This window comes from Palaemon carinicauda, chromosome 18 (genome assembly GCF_036898095.1).
Source record: "Palaemon carinicauda isolate YSFRI2023 chromosome 18, ASM3689809v2, whole genome shotgun sequence".
NCBI classification, from domain to species: Eukaryota; Metazoa; Arthropoda; class Malacostraca; order Decapoda; family Palaemonidae; genus Palaemon; species Palaemon carinicauda.
Window position 1 is genome coordinate 105,870,553 of NC_090742.1, and position 20,466 is coordinate 105,891,018.

General features: G+C 46.9%; 2 protein-coding genes across 3 annotated transcripts in view; both read left to right on the forward strand.

Annotated features, from left to right (window-relative positions):
• Dmtn (transmembrane and coiled-coil domain 2 protein Dmtn) overlaps positions 1 to 20,466 on the forward strand; it is a 662,916-nt gene that overhangs the window by 16,304 nt on the left and 626,146 nt on the right. The gene's annotated exons all lie outside the window — the stretch shown is intronic.
• The window catches only part of LOC137657467 (neuroligin-3-like), an 84,652-nt gene continuing 82,784 nt past the window's right edge, over positions 18,599 to 20,466 (forward strand). The window contains exon 1 of the mRNA XM_068391806.1: positions 18,599 to 18,896. Within this exon, the coding sequence (XP_068247907.1) occupies positions 18,599 to 18,896 (298 nt within the window). The remainder of the gene's footprint in view (positions 18,897 to 20,466) is intronic.

Below are 20,466 nucleotides of genomic sequence, written 5' to 3' on the forward strand. Positions count from 1 at the left end.
GAGAGCTTCTAGGTCTAAATCTAAGTCTGTTAGTGGAAAGGAAGACGAACTTAGTGTAGATTTATCCTTTGAGCCTATAATTAATTCCTCTTTGGAAGTTGATCCTTCCCTTGAGTTAGTAACTCCTGCCCCTTCTACAGAATCCGTATTTGCGGATGACCCTCGCTACGCTAGGATGGCTGCCGAGTTGAAGGCCATTAAAGAACAACTTGCGGCCTTTAAAGGTAAGAATAGTGAAAGTGATTTTAGTGCTTGTGAAAGTGCAGTGGAGGTGGCGACTGATCGAACCTGTCATTACCCTAGGCCTAGACCTCTACCAAGCTCCCAGGACCAAGGGAGAAGATATGTCGACAATCGAAAGGGGGTGAGAGGTACGTTGCCTCAGACAGTCCTGTAGCTGATTCCCAGGCTGTTCTTGACCGTCACGGAAAAGACGTGTCGGATGTGTTACTGTAATTTCTTCTCCGAATTCTCCCAGACGTAAATGGAAGTTTTAAGCGTCAATACCTAATAAGAGGAGGTGGAACCGCGACGAACTGTCTCGGTCTTTCTCTCCCGGTTCTAGCAGCCGTGAACCTTGTCCGTCGGAGGACGATTTCGACTCCGTGCCTGTGAAAAGGACGAAGTCTAAGCCCGCAAGTCAGGATATTACAGCCGAAGATCCTTCCCCTTCTACGAGTGTTATTCGTCAGCCCTCTTCGTCGGGACCGCAAGACCCAGCAGAAGATACTAAATCCTTTATGTCTGTCATGCAGGAACAACTTTTTACGTTAGTGCAAGCGTTTAGCCGCCCTCACGCCCAGTCTGATAGACGTAAAGACGACTCTTTGCCTATTAAGAAGTCAACTTCTAAGAGGGACGGAGTTCTTCTCCTAAGGAAACCTTACTCTCTTCGTCGAAGACACGACACCGTTCTGCTTCCTCTACTGCTCGGCGGCAGGACGATACCTCCTCTCTCTCTCGGCGCCAGGACGATGATGGTATGCTTACGCAGGACGATACTTCCTCTCGTCGCCAGGACGATACCTCCTCTCGTCGCCAGGACGATACCACCTCTCGTTCTCAACGCCAAGACGATACTGCCTCTCGTTCTCGACGCCAGGACGATACCGCCTCTTGTTCACGACGCCAGAACGATACCGCCTCTCGTTCACGACGCCAGGACAATACCGCCTCTTGTTCACGACGCCAGGACGATACCGCCTCTCGTTCTCAACGCCAGGACGACCCTGCCTCTCGCTCTCGGCGCCAGGACGATACCAGCCTGCTTCCTCAGGACGATACTGCCTCTCGTTCCAAGGACTCGTCTAGCGCTCGGCGCCAGGACGATACCTCTTTCCGACTCCAGGACGACACCTACGCTCTGCGCCAGGACGCAAGCCCTCTTTTGCAGGACGATTCCTTTGATTTGCCTTTGTCTGTTTCTAAGGAGCCTTCTTCTCGTTCGAAGGATGTTGCAGATGTGGATCAGGACCTCGAGGAAGTCTCTGATGACAATGATAAACCTGCTGACGCTGCCGGAGATTACACAGTTCTCTCTCGCTCCCTTCTTGAACTTTATGGAGAGAAATTTCAACCTGCTGCTCCGCAATCTCCTCAATCCCAATTTAACAGAAAAAAGGCCAAGAAACAGTCGGCCTTCATCAAGATGAAGCTGTCGATTTCTGCAAAGAAGGCTCTTGTGAAAATTGATAACTGGATGAAGGAACGGAGACAAGCAGTTAAGACTTCCTTCTCGTTTCCACCAGCTCGTCTTGCTTCAAAGGCTGGTATGTGGTATGAGACTGGGGAACCTTTGGGTCTGGGAGTGCCTTCCTCCTCCAAGGGTTACTTCTCTGGCTTAGTGGACTCAGCTAGAAGGCATGCTCTCAACTCAGCCAAGGTCATGTGGTCGATGTCGGAGCTGGATCATCTTGTCGAAGGTATTTTTAGAGCCTTTGAGGTTTTTAGTTTTTTAGACTGGTCGCTAGGGACTCTGGCAAGGAAGACTGACCAGATGGAAGGAATCCGAGACCTAACCAGTATTATGTCCTGTATGGACAAGGCCCTCAGAGATGGGGCGAATGAGTTGGCTTCGCTGTTCTCAGCTGGAATCCTAAAGAAGAGGGCCCTGCTTTGCTCTTTTACTTCAAGGTCTGTTACCATTGCGCAGAAGTCTGAGCTTCTTTACGCCCCCCTGTCTCAACATCTTTTTCCCGAGACCCTGGTGAGAGACATTATGCTTTCGCTGGCCCAAAAACCACCCAACACCTATTATCTCGTTCAGCTCGTAAGCCCTTGGCAGCCGCTCATTCTTCTTCGAAACGGGAGGAAAAGAAATTCCAGCAGCCCTTTCGGGGCAGGGCTACTCCAAGACCAGATTTTAGAGGAAGAAGGCAAGAGTCAGGACCAAGATCGAACCGAGGTTCGTTCAGAGCTCGCTCCAGGAAATAAAGTTCATCTCCTCCAGACAATGGGAGCAAGACTGTCAGGTTTTTGGCAGTCTTGGAAGAGAAGAGGGGCAGACACCTGGTCCCTCTCAGTCATCAAGGAAGGATACAAGATCCCCTTTCTGAAGAAACCTCCTCTCGCAGATACTCCGCTGGCCTTAGTAACCCAGCACACAGATCCGGGGAAACAGAAGGCCCTCCTAGACCTGGTCGACCAACTGCTGGACAAGGGAGCGATAGAACCGGTTCGGGATCTATCCTCCCCAGGCTTTTACAATCGCCTGTTTCTAGTGCCCAAGAACTCGGGCAGATGGAGACCCGTCCTGGATGTCAGTTCTCTGAACGTCTTTGTGGAGAAGACAAAGTTCTCCATGGAGACGACTCAGTCTGTGCTGGCATCAGTACGTCCAGGGGACTGGATGGTGATCCTCGATTTGCAGGACGCGTATTTCCACGTCCCCATCCATCCGACTTCAAGGAAGTACCTGAGATTTGTAATGCAGGGCAAGTGCTTCCAATTCAGAGCACTTTGCTTCGGTCTCAGCACGGCTCCTCAAGTCTTCACCAGGATAATGGCGAATGTGTCAGGTTGGCTGCATCAAGAGGGAATAAGGATATCCTTTTATCTGGACGATTGGCTGATTTGTTCACGATCGAAGGAAAAATGCCTTGAGGATTTACGAAAGACTTTCATGATGGCTCAAGATCTAGGCTTGGTCATCAACTGGGAGAAGTCTCAGATCAAGCCGAATCAGACTATTCTCTATTTGGGGATACTGTAGTTCAGAATTCAGTTCTTTTTCGGGCTTCTCCCTCACAGGAAAGACAGACCAAGTGTCTCGAAAAAGTCTGAAGTTTCCTGGACAAGAAGAGGTGCTCAGCGAAGGAGTGGATGAGTTTGTTGGGAACTCTCTCCTCCCTCGAGCAGTTTGCCTCACTGGGGAGACTCCATCTAAGGCCTCTACAGCACTTTCTTTCGAAAACGTGGAACAGAAAGACGCAGGAAGACTTTTTTTTTTCCTTCCCCATTCCAGCAGAAGTCAAGGATCTCCTGAAGTGGTGGCTGAATCCAGCCTTGTTGGGGGAAGGGATCTCCTTACACAAGAAGAACCCAGACCTAGTGTTGTTTTCAGACGCGTCAGAGTCAGGTTGGGGGGCAACACTAGGAAGCAAAGAGGTCTCAGGCTCTTGGGAAGGAAATCAGTTGGAATGGCACATCAACAACAAGGAGCTGATGGCCATTTTTCTGGGGCTAAAGGCCTTCAAAGACTCAGTGTCTGGGAAGATTGTGGAGGTCAACTCAGACAACACCACAGCTCTTGCGTACATCAGAAAACAAGGGGGTACTCGCTCTCTGTCCCTGTTCGAAACAGCAAGGGAGCTCCTTCTTTGTGCAAAGGAGAACAAGGTAGATCTGCTGACGAGGTTTGTACAGGGACAGAGGAATGTGAGGGCGGACATGCTCAGCAGGAAAGGTCAGGTCCTTCCCACAGAATGGACCCTCAACCAACAGGTCTGTCAGTCTCTGGAGGCTATGGGGGAGACTCCTAATAGACTTTTTCGCCTCCAACTTGAGCAAGAGGATCCCCATCTATTGCTCCCTGGTTCCGGACAAGGAGGCTATAGCAGTGAACGCCTTTTTGATGGATTGGACGGGGATGGTCACATGTGCCTTTCCCCCCGTTCAAGATCATCAATCTGGTAGTCAGGAAATTCGCCCTCCTCGATTCGGGACGAATGATCCTGGCAGCTCCTTTCTGGCCAACGAGGGAATGGTTCACGGAGGTGGTGGACATGTTGATGGACTTTCCAAGAAGCCTTCCTGCAAGTTCAAAGCTGCTCAGACAACCCCACTTCGAGAGGTATCATCAAAACCCCCTCGCTCTCAATCTGACTGCCTTCAGACTATCAAGAAGCTCGTCAGAACGAGAGGATTTTCAGCGCAAGCTGCGAAAGCTATCGCCAGAGCGAGGAGGGTCTCTTCACAGAGAGTCTACCAGTCCAAGTGGGAGACTTTTAGAGCTTAGTGAGGAAGCACAAGGTTTCCTCATCCACTACCTCTGTGAGCCAGATTGCTGATTTTTTTGTTGTACCTCAGGCAGGACGCTAAGCTGGCTGTCCACAATCAAAGGGTACAAAAGCATGCTCGCTTCAGTCTATCGGCATAGAGGCTTGGACTTGCCTTACGATAAGGACTTACATGACCTCTTAAAGTCTTTTGAGACAACCAAACAGGTCCAGTTAAAGCCCCCTTCTTGGAACCTTGATGTGGTTCCTAAATTTCTGTGCACCAAGAGATTTGAGCCCATCTCACAAGCTCCTCTTAGGGCGGTTATGAAGAAAACCCTCTTCCTTTTGGCCTTAGCAACAGCTAAAAGGGTCAGTGAAGTCCATGCAATTGAAAAGCAGGTAGGCTTTAATCTGAATGGGGCAGTTTGTGCCTTAAGAATAGATTTCCTCGCCAAGAACGAGAACCCTTCAAAGGCCTGGCCAAGGACCTTTGAGGTTCCTAACTTGACTAACCTAGTAGGTCAAGAACAAGAGAGGCTCCTCTGTCCAGTCCGAGCCCTCAAGGCCTACTTGTCTCACACTAAAAATGTGAGAGGCTCTTCTAGCTCCTTGTGGTGTTCGGTGAAAGATCCTGAGAAGCCCCTTTCTAAGAACGCTTTGTCTTTTTTCCTGAGGGAAGTTATAAGAGAAGCGCATCTCTTGTGTGAGGAGGAACACTTCGGCCTTTTAAAAGTGCAGGCTCACGAAGTGAACGACCTCGCGTGCTTACAGCAAAAACATGTCGGTCAGACAAATTATGGATGCGACGTTCTGAAGGAGCAACTCTGTGTTCGCCTCTCATTACCTCAGAGAGGTGAGAGTGGATTATGAGAAATGCTATACCTTGGGCCCATACGTAGCTACGGCTTCTGTATTAGGCAAAGGAGTTACTACCTCCCCTCAACCTTAGTTTTGTGTGTGTGTGTGGGGGTTGGTGTTTTTAATGGTTGTCTTAGGACGTCGACTTGTGTACAGTCACCTCAGTCTAGTTAGATAATTGATATCTAATTTGCAAAGGTTAGGTGGTTGGTTTTGGTAAGGTTGCAGTTTTTAATATATGGGCAATAGGTAGTCCTGAAGTCTAGTCAGATTGTTGGTTTCACCCCGTTGACAGACTCGATTGAGTGTTTTCAGCACTGCAGGTCACATCCTGGCTGACACTCCTAAGGGAAAGCGACTCAAGAGGCAGAAACCTTTGAAGTCAGCTACCTTAGCAGGTAAGGAATCAAGGTGTTTTTTTATCCTACAACTCTCTTGGTTGTTTCCCCAACGATGTTTACTGTCTATCACCCTCCTCCAAGTGTGTTAATCAGCTATATATATATATATAACTGCCAGGTAAGTTCTATTCATAAAAATGGAGTTTTTATGATAAAACAAAGTTTTATGAATACTTAGCTGGCAGTTATATATATATTCTAAGGCCCACCCACCTCCCCTCAGGAGACAGGTCGGGCATAGATGAACTGAAGAACAGAAAACGGGAATGATTCCTTGTACCACCCTGTGACGGGTGTTAACCACCTAACCGCCCAACCACCACAAGGCGGTTGCCGCGTTTTGAAAAATTCTGCCGAAAGTAGAGACATTAGCTATACATATATAACTGCCCGGTAAGTATTCATAAAACTTTGTTTTATCATAAAAACTCCATATTATCTATGAATTTGTCATATCTACCTTCATGTCATATTTCAGGCTAAAGATGAACACATTATTAAATAATTTCACTGCTGCTCTGTTCTGGTAAGCAGTATATACCTGTGGGCCACTATATAAAGTATCATAAGTAGGCATTTGTTCCGTAACTGGAATACAAACCTACGCTATTTATTTAGGGGTATTAGTTACGGCGAAGCTGAAATGACAAGGGTTAACTACTCAATCTGCTTTTTAGCAGGGGTATGGCTGGGTAGCTCCCTCTCGCTTTGCTTTTGGCTTGGATGGTGAACGTTCGTTACCGTTCTTCATCCTCATCAAGTTATATTTAGCACTGCCATTAATGTTTTTTGTTTGTACTTTCTCTTTCATAGTTTGTGTTTGTGTTGACTTCTGCCGACCATGTGTACCTGCCCTGGATTTGAAGACCGGCAATGCGGTACCTTCATGTCAGCCGTAGACACCGACTGCCACACCCTTTGTCCCGCCTGCAGAGGTCAACTGTGTGATAGTGGTAACAAGTGTAATGAGTGTCGGGAGTGGTCTGCCTCCCAGTGGGAGAGGTTTGGCCGTGATATTTCTCCTTCGAGGGGAAAAAACCCCAAGACCTCTTCTTCAACCTTCCGACCTTCCTCCGAAGCTCCTGCTTGTTCGGCCTCTTCTGAGAGACCGTCGAGCAGTGGCGTAGACCCTTTAATTTTTGGCCAACCCCGGTCCTCAAGAGATGATGTTGCTTCCCCTAGCAAAGCCGCCCCACCTCTCTCCCCGGGTGAGGCCTTGTCAATGTCTTCTGTGGTACAGATGTGGTCATCCTTGTGGCTTTCAGATCCGCCCTCCAAGGACTCCTTTTTGCAACTTATCCTCCGCAGTGGGAGTGTGCAGCCGTCGTTGACTTCGGAGGTGGATCCTCTGTCTCTCGTCGATATTGTGGTGTCAGAGGCATCTTCTGTGGCCGCTGCCAAAGCCTCTGCAGGGCACCAGCGCTTTCCAACAGCACGTCAGCGCCAGCCTGATCTCCAACGCTTTTCAGAGTGTCTTCGCTCTCCAGGAAAGGTCAGGTCCTTCCCACAGAATGGACCCTCAACCAACAGGTCTGTCAGAGTCTCTGGAGGCTATGGGGGAGACTCCTAATAGACTTTTTCGCCTCTAACTTGAGCAAGAGGATCCCCATCTATTGCTCAGCGTTCTCCAGCGCAGCCTCGCCATTCGAAAGAGCAGCGTTTGCCAGCTCGCCAGCACAACAGCGCTCTCCAAGACATCAGCGCTCTCGTGTGCAGCCGCGGTCTCTGGCTCGCCAACGCTCTCCCAGGCGTCAGTGCTCCACTGCGCATCTGCGCTCTCCTGTGCCAGAGCTCTCTTTAGTTCATCAGCACCCTCCGGCTCACCAGCGCTCTCCTGTGCATTCACCGGGAACTGCGCACCAGCATCCTCCTGTGCAGTGCCGTACTGCGCGCCAGCGCTCTCCTGCACATTTTCTGGAATTTGCGCAACAGCATCCTTCGCAGTGTCTTACTGCGCGGCACCGCTCTCCGGCCCGCTAGTGCTCGCCAATGCGTCAGTGCTTGCCAATGTGCAAACACTCACCGGTGCATTTGCGCCATGATCATGAGCAGCTTCTGCAGGCTCCTAGGGAAGATTGAATCGACAGGTTACCATCGCCTCGTTCCCCTCCTCGCAAACGTATTACAGCGTGACGGCTGGGGAAAGGGGAAGGGCCCTCCATAGAAGGGTTCAGGATCCCGAAGGTGCCTTCCTCTAAGGCGGACCTCTCAACAACAGAGACTCCTCGCAGGGAATCTTTGGTCCCTTTCCCTTTGGTGGATCTGTCTGATAGTGCATCAGTTAGTCAGCAGCCGTGGTTCAGTGCTATGGTCAGAGCAGTGGTGCAAGCCTTCAAGCCTGCTCTGTCTGCCAGCTCTTCGGAGCATCCTACAGCTCCAGAAGACCTACTGTAAAGAACCACGGCTTCTTCTGCTCCCCTGAAGAGGAAGAGTGGAGTTTCAGTTGCGGTCACTTCCCCGAGGGTAAAGCTGACTCCTGTTAGGCCATCAAGGCCTGCTCCTCCTGCATCTTCCACCGGACACTCTCTTACCTCATCTCTGCCAAGGGAGTCGTGCGAGGAAGGGTTTTTCTCTCTTCCACCTTCGGAGGAAGGTTCCCCTCGCACAGAGAGTTCTGCACCATCGATAGAAGTCAAGAGCGACATGACAATCCGACCTTCGATGCTTAAGTCCTACCTCCTTCTTCGGAAGGAACCTAAGGACTTGAAGATTCTTCTGGAGTCCTCTTCAACGACTTCTAAGCCAACCGATGCAGCCAGTCACTCGAGGAATGTCCGTGAGCCACCCCGAGAAGAGCTCTCGGTGATGGATGAAGGAGACTTTGCTGCAAGTCCAATGTCGGAAGGAGAGCAGAAAGAGTCGGAACATGCATTCTGGCAGGTTCCGACTCTAATGAGGGTTCTCATTGGGTTTACCGACCCAGAGATACCTCCACGAGAGGGAAAAACACGGTTTAAGCCGTGTCTTTAGCACCCAGAAGCCCTCAAAGAACAGTTCAGCCTTGCCCTGGTCTCGGCGGCTGAAGGGTGCCAGAGCTAAGATTGCCCTACAGCTCTCCGAGTTCTCCTCCTCTCAACGTTCCGGCTCTACCACTATGATTCTCCCACCTCCACATCTCCAGCAGAGGAGGTATTTCTAGATCTTAGATGATCCTCGTCCAGCTCTTCCTCTCCATCAATCGTTGGAAGAGCTCACTGAGAGTGTCTCTCTAGAGAGAGACTCCATCCATCAGGTCTCTTTCTCGGCAACGGAGATCCTTAATCAGGAGAAGGTCTGAATGTACGCCATGCAGGTTACTTCGTGGCTTGATGTTTGTTTCTCCAAGGAGTGTACCAGGAAAGCAATGGAGACTTTCCTGCTCTCAGGCACCCGCATGATCGAGTTTCTTGCCCATAATTTTCAAAGTTAGGGGCGTATACCATTCTGAAACGGGACGCAGTGTAAAAGAGATTACACCAGCAAGTCCCAAATGCCAGGATGACCAGGCTTCGGAATTCCTTTCTAGAGGGATCCCATCTATTTGAGCCTAAGTACGTGGAACATCCAATCCCTGTAAACCACCAGCTTCTCAGCAGTCCCGTCCAGCCAAGACCACGACGAACAAAACAGCAGCGAAGACAACGGTGACTTAGAAGCCCTTTCCTGCCAAGGACAGGAAAGGCACAAATTCTTCAAGGGGAGGAAAATATCCTAGAAGGAGCGGCCGAGGCCGTAGCCGCTAGGATAGGCACTCCCCCTGCTTGTCCACCAGTAGGGGGATGCCTATAAAGGAGCTGGGACAGGTGGAAGCAACTCGGGGCCGAACCCTGGACAATCTCAGTGATTCGCTTAGGGTATCGTGTCCCGTTCCTAACATCTCTCCCTCCCCTGACCAGCAACCATACGAGTTAAGGAACTTCATGGTCTCTCTTTTGACATCGCCCATTATTGAGAAGGACGAAAGACAAGGGTCAGTTTCGTCCCTGAGTATGTCAGCAGACACAGTCTCCAGAGGTGACGGATTCTACGCAAGTCTCAACTAGGTAACGGTTTATCCAGATCATCCGTTACTGTACCTCAGGGTGAGGTATGAGACCTTACCTAAAGAAAACGGCAACAGCCTGCCCGGGTCCCTCCTCTTGTCAACACAGAGAGAGACTAGAGGTGGATCGCCGAAACATCATCTCGACATGACGACTCACAGTGTCAGGGGCATAACTATGCCCCTGGTCCTTCCTAGCAGGTTACTCTGTGACGCAGGTTTTACAAGAAAGGATGTGAATGCTCCAGGTACCTTTCACAACCTTTCTCCTGCAAGACATAACCCACAGGAACTCGATACGATCTCTACCGGTCCTGTGGTGGCTGCACAACAGCTGGTTATATACCTCAAGCTCCTTATTGGACAAGTAGCAGAAGGTTGAGGGCACTGTTACCCGGTTTTAGTCTGCGTGAATGAAAAGATTTGACAGGCTCTTATTCTTTTCTTCATCCTACCCTCTCGTGGGGAAAGCAGCATCCTGGGTTCTCTGCATAGCTGACCTCAAACCACTGCGGGTAAACCATGCTTCCTTGTGTTCCTAGTATTAAGACATACTGTTACGTCCCCATACCCTGACGAGGTGGTATTGGGAAAGTCCTAGGCTACAAGTTCCCATCTAAAGAACTTCAGGATAACTTCCTAGGACGAGTCACACTTCTTCATACCTTCACACACAGCTTGTGTAGGCCGCAGTCCTTGCGTAGCAAGGTTCTAGCGAGGTGCAGGGACTCCTTATTTCTTGGGCGCTTACACACTCAAATAACGAGCCCCCGGGCAAAGCCAAAAAGCCAGACTGGCAGGGACGTCCACCCTTCCTAATGGGTGAGTCACCCCTATTAAATAGCGTGGTTTGTTTTCCAGTTACGGAACAAATGACAAATTCGTAGATAATTTGTATTTTTCCTAACTATACAAACCTTAGCTATTTAATCAAGTTTGCACGCCAGCCCTATCCCCCTTGAAGTCCTACCTCCAAGCAAAGTGAGCTCAAGCACAAGTGTGTGTGAGGGTTGGGGGGTAGCAAGCTACCCTCCCCTACCTAGCGGTGTGGGTAGTAAACCTTCGTTAAATTTTAATGACTCGTCATTTCAGCTACGCCGAAAGTAATACCCCTATTAAATAGCTAAGGTTTGTATAGTTAGGAAAAATACAAATTATCTACGAATTTGGACACGGTTGGTCTCTTGCACCATACCTCCTTTCGTTATCCAAAACATTTTTCATGATGCGAGTAATAGAATTCTTCTTATCTCGTTTCGCAGAGTGAAAATTTTGTAAACAGATTCTTTCGTGTCAAGAGGTTTGACGGTAGGTGGCTGGGTAACCCCCCGCCCTTGTTTAACCACTCGGTGGATTATTGAGGGTTGCCACCTCACACTTTTTAGTCTAATGGCTACCTTCCAGTTTTGCCGAAAGATAATCCATATAAATAACTCCAGGTTTGTATTATTTAAGGAAAAATACAAATGATCTCCAAATTTGTCATATTATGAATTTTTTGTATACTGTACAGAAACTTTCGCTTGTTCCGACACTAAATACAAACTCTTTTGCTCTTTATTAGGGATTATACTTTCAGCAAAGCTGTAACACTACCCATAAGACTTTTAGCAAGATGTAACTACTCCTCTGCTAGTTAGCGGGGGCTAGGGGGGATAGCCGGCTACCCCGCTTTCACATGCACACAACGGTGTTGTGTCAAAAATTCTTCTTTTGGCTCGGCCGAGAGCGGACGTTGTCTTTCTCCACCCTCCAGCTAGTTGATTGGCATTTGACTAATTCTTTGCTTTTTCTCTTTTCAGGTGTGATTGTTTTTTGTTGCTGTTCATCATGTAAACCTATCCAGAACCTGAGGGGCATTCATGCGTCAACTCATGTCCTCGTTTGAAACCGACCCCTGTTCAGTATGTCCGACCCCTATTCAGTGTGTCCGACCTGCAGAAGACAGCCTTGTGCGCAGGATGACACCTGCAAGGAATGCCAGTAGTCTTCCTCCCATTGGGGAGATATGAGTAATGGCACGAGAAGAAGTCTTAAGAGAGGTTCTTCACTTTACGGGTCTTCATCCAAGTCAAAGAAGGCTCGTACTCCTTCGATCTCTTCCCGAAGTTCCTGCTCGATCGGTTTCTTCCGAGGACCAGTCGAACAGGAGTGTTGACAAATTAAATCCAGGTTAATCCCAGGGCTCTAAAGACGATGTTGCTGCCCTAGCGATGCGGCGCTGCCATTTCCCTCGGGAAACCTTTTCTTATGATGATATTTTACAGGTTTGGCCTTTGCTGGGTGTTGCTGGTCCTCCATCAAAGGAATGCCTGATGGAGCTGAGAGGAAGCATACTTCGGCCTCTTCATAGGTAGAGTTGGATCCCACACCGAGGAGCGCCAATATTCCTGTCCCTGAGAGGGTTCCTGAGTTTGCCACCTGCGATGTTTATCCAGTTTTAAGTCCTCGACCATCGTCTGCTGCAGCTTCTGCTGCCGAAGACTGCTTCTCCTGCCGAAGACTATGCTTCTCCTTCTGAGATCACTCAGCCTGCGAAAGGGAAGCAAGGTCCAATGTATGTTCCTGCTTCGCCTGGTGGCCACCTGTCTTGTTCACGAGTTAGGTCCACCCCTGATGTTTCTCTGCTTCAGAGACCTTCAAGATGCTGTCCTGCTTCTCCTCAGCTGCTCTCCAGTCCTTCAGAGCATGACACCCTTGCTGATGATGTTCGCCAACAACGAACTGATTACATGACTTCGTCACTTCAACGCCTTCCTGCTGCCGATGCTAGAAGCTCTTGCCGTCTCCCTATGGAATACTACAGTCGCTCGTCAATGATACGCAGTCCATACCGCGCTTCTTGGTGTTTGCCTTCACCCTACAGTAGAAGGCACTACTACTACAACTCAAGAGATCGATACTCTTCTTGTTCTCTTTGCCCTTGCTCCAGATACTCACCAGCGCATGGTGGCCATTCTTCTCGTCCCACCTCAGCTAGAGACTACTCGCCTACTCACCATTGCTATTCAGCACGAGTCTGCCCTTCTTTTCCAAAAGAACGTCATTGTTGGAATTGGGACCCTTCTTCCTCTCATGAGAGCTAGTCTCCTGTTTTCCACTACATGTCCAGACCATCACTGTATGATTGTCATCAGCTAGCTCGTACAATCTTCTGCTCGCGACCTACTGCCTGTTTGTAATCGTCATGCCTCGCGTAACTACTTGCCGCATCACCATGACGATCCTCCTTCTAGACCATCAACAAGTGATCCAGCCCCTGCGCATGCTCGTGAATCATGCTTTCCTAGACCTACCAGACCAGCTTGTCGAGGTTCAACGTGTGCCTACGACTCGCCCTTTCCTAGTTCTGTTCTCCCATACCCGTCTTTTATCAATTCTCCTGCTCCCGACCTCCCTGCAGTTTGCGGTGGGGTACCTCCTGTTCTAACTACTTGTCACCTTCCTGCACAGAGCAATCATCCAGTCCATCACAGCCCAGCAAGAGATCTGGCTAACATCAGTCCTTTGGTTCCCTTCTCAGTCAACGGCAAGGATGCAGCGAAGGTACAAGATCTTACTTTGGCCCACCCCTTACCTTTTTTTCCAAGCGAGAATGAGTGGTAAGGCTGGTGCCTATAACATCAGGTAAACGACTTCATTCCCCCTACTTTTCTGGTGCCGAAGCCACGATCTCCAGGAGGCAGTCTCTATCATGCAGCCTCCTCAATGAGATTGCTTTCCTTCTGTTCTTCGGGAAAGAATCCTTGTGGTTCGATGCCATGGTGAAAGCAGCCCTTACTTTGAAGCAGCAGGCAGTAGCCAGTACGCTAAAGATCCTGCTGGAGAAGTCAGCATCTTCTACTACCCCCCCCCCCATCTGATCCCTATCAGAAAGTCATGTTGCAAGCTCCGTCCTGGAAACCTACATCACAGATGTGCGTCTCCCACATCAAGAAGATGCATAGAGCTGCAGTATTAGCATATCCAGTACAACAGAACTTCTTGTAGGTGATGATGTCTCCAGTTCTCACCCCTAAAAAGACGTGGAGAATGAGGAATCTGACTCCTCCTCTGGGAGGCATTCTCCATCCCCCTACAAGCCGGGGCTTGTCGGCTAACTATCATCTTTCGCCATTATGTGGAGCAACCCTCAGGAGTTCCTTCCCTAAGAGAAGGACAGAACTCCTGCAGGGAAAGGGATTTCTCCAGGCCATCTATCCTTGAGGAATTCCTTACTCCCTGAAGGGAAAGCAAGGATGCCAAAACAGTGCCAAAATCATTGCAGCTAGATCTCAGCAAATCCAGTAGAGAAATCACAGGACCTTCCCGGGAGCAGCAGGAAAATCAGCAAGAGATGTTCTGTCGGCCTCGACACTCAGGGACGACCACGACCCACCCCAGGAGTACGCCTTCAGGCAAGTCCTGGCCTCTATGAGGGTCATCAATGGTTTATATAACACGACGGTGGCGTCTCAAGAGGGCAAAGATACCATACTTGATCATCTCTATGGTACCCAGCATACCCCCAATTCCAGTGCAGCTTGCCCTGGTCTAAGGGATAAAGGGTGCCAGGAGGAAGGTGTTTTCCCAGATACCTGACTTTTCCAGCTCTCTTCGAGCAGGCTCATCCTCGAAGCTTCTTCCACCACCTTTCGTTCAGCAGAGGAGGTACTACGAAGTGTCAGATAAGCCTCTTTTGGCCTTGCCTCTAGATGCATCAATAGAGGTCCTGTTGAGAGCGGTCTCCCATGATAGACTTTCCGGCCTCCCGGTCACTTTCTCCGCAACAGAGGCCCAGAACATAAAGAAAGTCATGAAGTATGCCTTGCAGGCTATGTCATGGCTGGATTATGGTTGGGGTCAGTGGGATGCCATGTCAGGACCAAAGATTGGTCCAAGGACTCCACAAGGAAGTCTATGGAGACCTGTCTTTTGTCGGGTAACTGGACCATTGAATTTTTCTCGTCCCCCAGGTTGTCAACCTGTGGGTGAATACAGTGAACCCTAGTTTATCACGGTAGATAGGTTCCAGACCCGGCCGCGATAGGTGAAAATCCGCGAAGTAGTGACACCATATTTACCTATTTATTTAACATGTATATTCGGACTTTTAAAACCTTCCCTTGTACGTAGTACTGTTAACAAACTACCCTTTAATGTACAGAACACTTAATGCATGTACTACAGTACCCTAAACTAAAACAGGCACAAATATTAAAGGCGATTTTATATCATGCGTTTCCTAAACACGCTAAAAAGCACGATAAAAAATGGCAACCAATGTTTTGTTTACGTTCATCTCTGATCATAATGAAGAAACAAACTCATTTAGTGTACACATATATGTATAGGTTAGTTTTTGCATCGATTATATTGATTATACAGTATGTTGATTTTGTTATTACCAATGTTTTACTTTATTTTTCTTAGGACTTCCAAATGAAATGTTTTTCTTTATGACGCCGCCTGACACGACGGCGTCATAAAGTACTGTACGCTCAGTAAACAACCACGCTCAGAACAAAGAAGGCATTTAACGCGCATGATGAAAGTGATAAATAATGATATTTACAGTAAAAGCATTTACAAAATATGTTATTACAAATATAATTTACCGTATCTATATAAAATCATACAGTACATATTGTACGTAGCAAAGCAGGAAAACAATTTACGAGAGAGAGAGAGACAGAGAGAGAGAGAGAGAGAGATTGTTTTACGTACGTACTGTAAATGTAAATTTTAAACAAATAAAATCAATTTACGAGAGAGAGAGAGAGAGATTGTTTTACGTACGTACTGTAAATGTAAATTTTAAACAAAAAAAATATGATAGGTTACAACATGTAGACTTTTAAAACCTTCCCTTTAACTTAATGCATACAGTACTAAACTATAAAACAGGCACAAATATTAAAATGTTAGAATATTAAAGTAAAAAATAAAGATTGTTACTGTACTCACCACGAAAGAAGTTCAAGAAAAACTTGAATGATGATGGCGATGAATTTGCTGCACAGTAGAAATGATGATGATGAAGCTGACGATGTCTTCTCCTGTGCAGCCAATGATAGTATTTTACGTCTCTTCAGACGGAGGTGTCTTTTCCTGGGACACCTCTTCAACTTCTTCAATTTCTTCCGAAGGCGTACTAGCAGGAGGAACTGGCTCTTTTTTGTGAGGCTGGAAGAACATTGTGATCGGAAGTTGCTGCCGCTGCTTCTTTTTTCGATCTAAGAGCATCCTGTAGGGAGTCATGATGTCATCGACCTTGTTGGAGAATTGCATAGAACGAACCATATCCTCGTCCCACTCTTGCAACATTTCTTTCACCTCCTTTATATGGTTGCAGACCTTGGCAAGCCGTTCTAGTGTTAAGCCCGTTTCTTCGACATTTTCTTGGGTCTCTTCCTGGGTTTCACTCTCTTCTTCGCTTGCCGATTTCGTCAGGTCTTCTAGGTCTGCGTCAGTTAGCGGCTGGGAATGGCAGTCCAACAACTCGTCGACGTCTTCAGTCGTCATGTCGCCAAACCCGTCACCTCCAATTATGGCAGCCAACTGCACAGATTTCTGTATTGCAGAGTGTTGAATATCAGCAGGTGTAAATCCCTCGTCGTCGTAAACAATCTGGGGCCACAACTTCTTCCAGCTCGCATTCACAGTTGCAGGTTTCATCTCTTGCAGTGCCTTCTGAATATTCTTCAGGCACGTGGCCATGGTGTACTGCCGCCAGTACACCTTCAAGTTAAAATCTTCATCCTCATCATCTTGGGCAGCATCCACACACGCAACGAGGTCCGCCAAGGTATTCTTCGTGTAGAGGGCCTTGAACGCCCTGATAACCCCCTGGTCCATCGGTTGAATTAATGACGTGGTGTTGGGTAGCAGGAACTCAACCTGAACGCCCTCACGCGACAGGTCAGTTGTGTGTCCACCAGCGTTATCCATAAGGAGAAGGATCTTGAATGGCAAGCCCTTCTCTACGAGATATTCATTGACTTGCGGGATGAAACACTGGTGGAACCAGTTGGAGGTCAGCATCTTTGTAATCCATGCTTTTGGATTATGCATCCAGTACACGGGAAGGAGATTCTTATTCTTATTTTTCAAAGCGCGAGGATTTTTCGACTTATAAATAAGCCCCGGCTTTAGCAAAAATCCAGCAGCATTGCCACACATCACGAGGGTAACGCGATCCTTGAATGCTTTAAAGCCAGAGGTTTTGGCTTCCTCTTTGAACAGGAAAGTTCGCGACGTTATTCTCTTCCAAAACAAGCCGGTCTCATCCATATTAAACACTTGTTCCGGCTTGTATCCACCTTCGGCGATAATATTCTTGAACGTCTGGTTCACGTAAGTTTCAGCAGCGGCAGTGTCAGCCGAAGCAGCCTCGCCATGCAGGGAAACGCTTTTCAGGGCGAAGCGTTTCTGAAACTTCGCGAACCATCCTTTGCTGGCGGAAAAACTTTGTTTCTGAGGCTGGGAATCAGTGGATGTCCCTGGTTGAGGTTCATCTGCATCATCATCTTCTTCAGCATGGTTGCCGTCGTCGTCTTGAGGTTCCTTTGCAGCAAAATTCTCATACAAGCTCAAAGCCTTTGTTCGGATGGTGTTCGTATCCAAGGCTATGTTCTTCTTCCGGCAGTCGGCAATCCACACAGCTAAAGCACCTTCCATGCGTACGATCGTTTTATTACGCGTGATAGCGACTCGCTTCACTGATCTGCTAAAGGTGATTGCAGCCGTCTTTCTAATGTTCGCCTCGTCCTTCTTGATATAGCGAACAGTGGATTCGTTGATTCCAAAATGGCGCGCTGCGGCCGCGTAGCTTCTACCGTCTTTCAACATATCGAGAAGCGTCACCTTCTCAGCAATCGTCATCATCCTTCGGTGGCGTTTAGGCTCACTACCAGCCTTAGTAGAAGCAGAACGCTTGGGAGCCATTGTACAGTAGGATTTAACAGAAAGTTCAACAAAAAGTTCAACTTAAAACAGTCGCACACAGCACAGATTAAAGTTCACAAACTTAAGAACGTCTACTCAGCGATACGGCGTAAGAGAAAGTGGCCGCGAACAGAGGCTGGAAGCTGGAGATGCAGGCAAAACACCAATCACAGGCTAGATAACAAAACTTAAGTTATGATTCGTCATCTATCAGCGCTTGAACCAATCACAACCCGTCTTATATGATGCGTAGGTTACCAACTCAAAGTACAAGATACCCCGCGTATACTGTACGTACAGTATTAATAATAATAATAATAAATAATGATAATAATACAGTAATAATAATAATAATAATGATAATAATAACAATAATAATTTTATTAACAACAACAACAATAATAATAATAATAACAATAATAATAGCTTTACGTATGCTATTTTATTCTTTTGTAGAGGGTGTGTTTCTCTCTCTCTCTCGTACGCTTATTCGAAATGAGATTTTTGCAACAAAGAATATTATTGGATGCAGTACTACGTACGTATACAGTACATACAAAAGATTCATGGAAAAGAAGCACATCCATTACATTTGTAGTACAGTAGTAGCCATCAGCAGACTTACACCATTCTAATATGGTATGACTGCATCTGATTTGCGTTTCATGTTCGATTTAATTTTACTCCGTACTGTATACAGTACTGAATTATCGTATGATCACATTCTCTTTTCGTGTTTTATTTCTTTCTGTGCTGAATTATATATCATATGTAATGCAATGAACAATCAGTAAGAGCAGATATTACTAATTACAGTATTAATGGAATTACAGGTAACGAAATATCGTATTTGGGGTCTTTAGATATCGCGGTATTTTCGAAATTTCCGGAAAATCCGCGATATGTATATATATATGGGTTATGGAAAAAACCCGCGAAGTGGTGAATCCGCGATGGTCGAACCGCGAAGTAGCGAGGGTTCACTGTATTATACTCAAAAGAAGGGATTCAGTTATTTAAAAATTCCATCGACAAGTTCCCCAGATGAAAGTGACAAGGTGAGGACTTCTACGTTGGACGGTCTCTCCCTTTTCCGGTCAGAAGATGTCGAGCGGGCAGCTGAGTGCTGGATGAAGTCCAACCAGGACTCTCTCCTCCATAGGGCCATGACATCTTGGTCCCACAGAACAGCGCCCTCTCAGAAGAGGCCGCAAATGAGTAAGAAACCAGGATCTTTGAGAAGCCTGTCAAGTAAAGCCCTCTCCTGCCAAAGAATAGAAGGGCTTCAATTTCCCCGGTTGGGGAAAAGGTAGCGGAGGGGGCAGCCGAGGCTGCTCCTGTTCAAATGGGTGAGCCTCCTTCTCGCCCACAATTGGGAGGGACAAGTGTACGCCCACCTTAAAAGAGGCAGCCCCCCTCTAGTAGAGGACTGGTCCCTGCTGAAACCTCTTCTCATGTTGAGCCAAATGGGATAGGAGGACTGACATCCTCTGATAAGATGTGGGCAATTGGCTTGCTATTTCTTTTGAAACCAACCCCTCTGTTGATGACCTAGAAAATACAAACATGGACCTCGGTATCGACAATTTCAATTTGGGTTGTAATATTGGGACATTAGAACCTTACGCATACCATGTAGAGAAGAGACGATAAGAGATATCTGCTAAACAGAAAAATATAGTAAAGCAGAAACATTAGTTGGTCGCTATGAAATAGTGAATTATGAAAATTTTTTTATTTTAGAATTTGAAAGTGGAAGATTTGTAAAATGGGAATGTTTTTAAAGCCATTTGGGAGATAGTAAAAGTATGTGGAGGGAAGCCAAAAACTCTTCTCTAGGGAAATGGAAGTCTTTTGATAGACACACCATACCCTATACAAAGTGAAATATTGAAAGCACGTACAACTTTGGTTGGTCATAAAGTCAATTGCCTTTCTCACCCCATTTTATTCAGAGTATGGGTGTGATATATGCTTCAGAGCTACTAGATATAGAGAAAAAAGAAATTGAATATGAACTGAGAAGTCAAAGAGTAGTAAAAATAGTTAGAAGGAGAGAGTGAGTCGGAGAATGTGTTCGTCTAGCTACTTTAATTTTAACTTTTGATCAATGTAGGCTACCCAATTTCATTAAAGCTGGTTGGCTATCTTTAAAGGTTAAAGCATACATTCCTTCGCCATTGCGTTGTTATCATTGCCAAATGGATGGTCATTTAAGCCAAAAGTGCAAGGAAATACTAAATAATAACCCAGCTGTATGTGCCAACTTTGGAAAAATTAGTCATGGATCATGCACAGAAAATTCAAATTGTAATCAGTGTGAGGAAGCACACCCAGCTACATCTAAAAGTTCTGTTAAGTTTATTTTTGAAAAAGAAATTGAGGCTATTAGGACCATGGAAAGAGTTACTTTTAAAAAGGCTTGTAAAAGAGCTATTGAAAAGCAGATAAGGCCAGGGTAACCATTTTTACTGGTTCTGAAGAAAAACTTGCCAAAACACACTGATGAAAATAGTATCCTCACTTTCAACATAAAGAAAGATATGAAAGTAGTTAAAGAAGATGAAATCCAATTGCAAAAGTATATCCGAAAGGTGTAAAAAATCAAAACGGATACATAAGGAACAGAAAGATATTAAAAACCTTTTGTACCATAGTACAAACCTCTCTCAGGCCATGTCCTTACCTGATTTGATGTAGGTTTAACTCAAAACCAATTTACCTGGTGCATCTGTAGTGGGGAAGGTGCAAATAACTGGTAACACACAACCTTTTAATAGAAACAGAGAGAGAGAGAGAGATCACCATCTCTCTCGCCCCC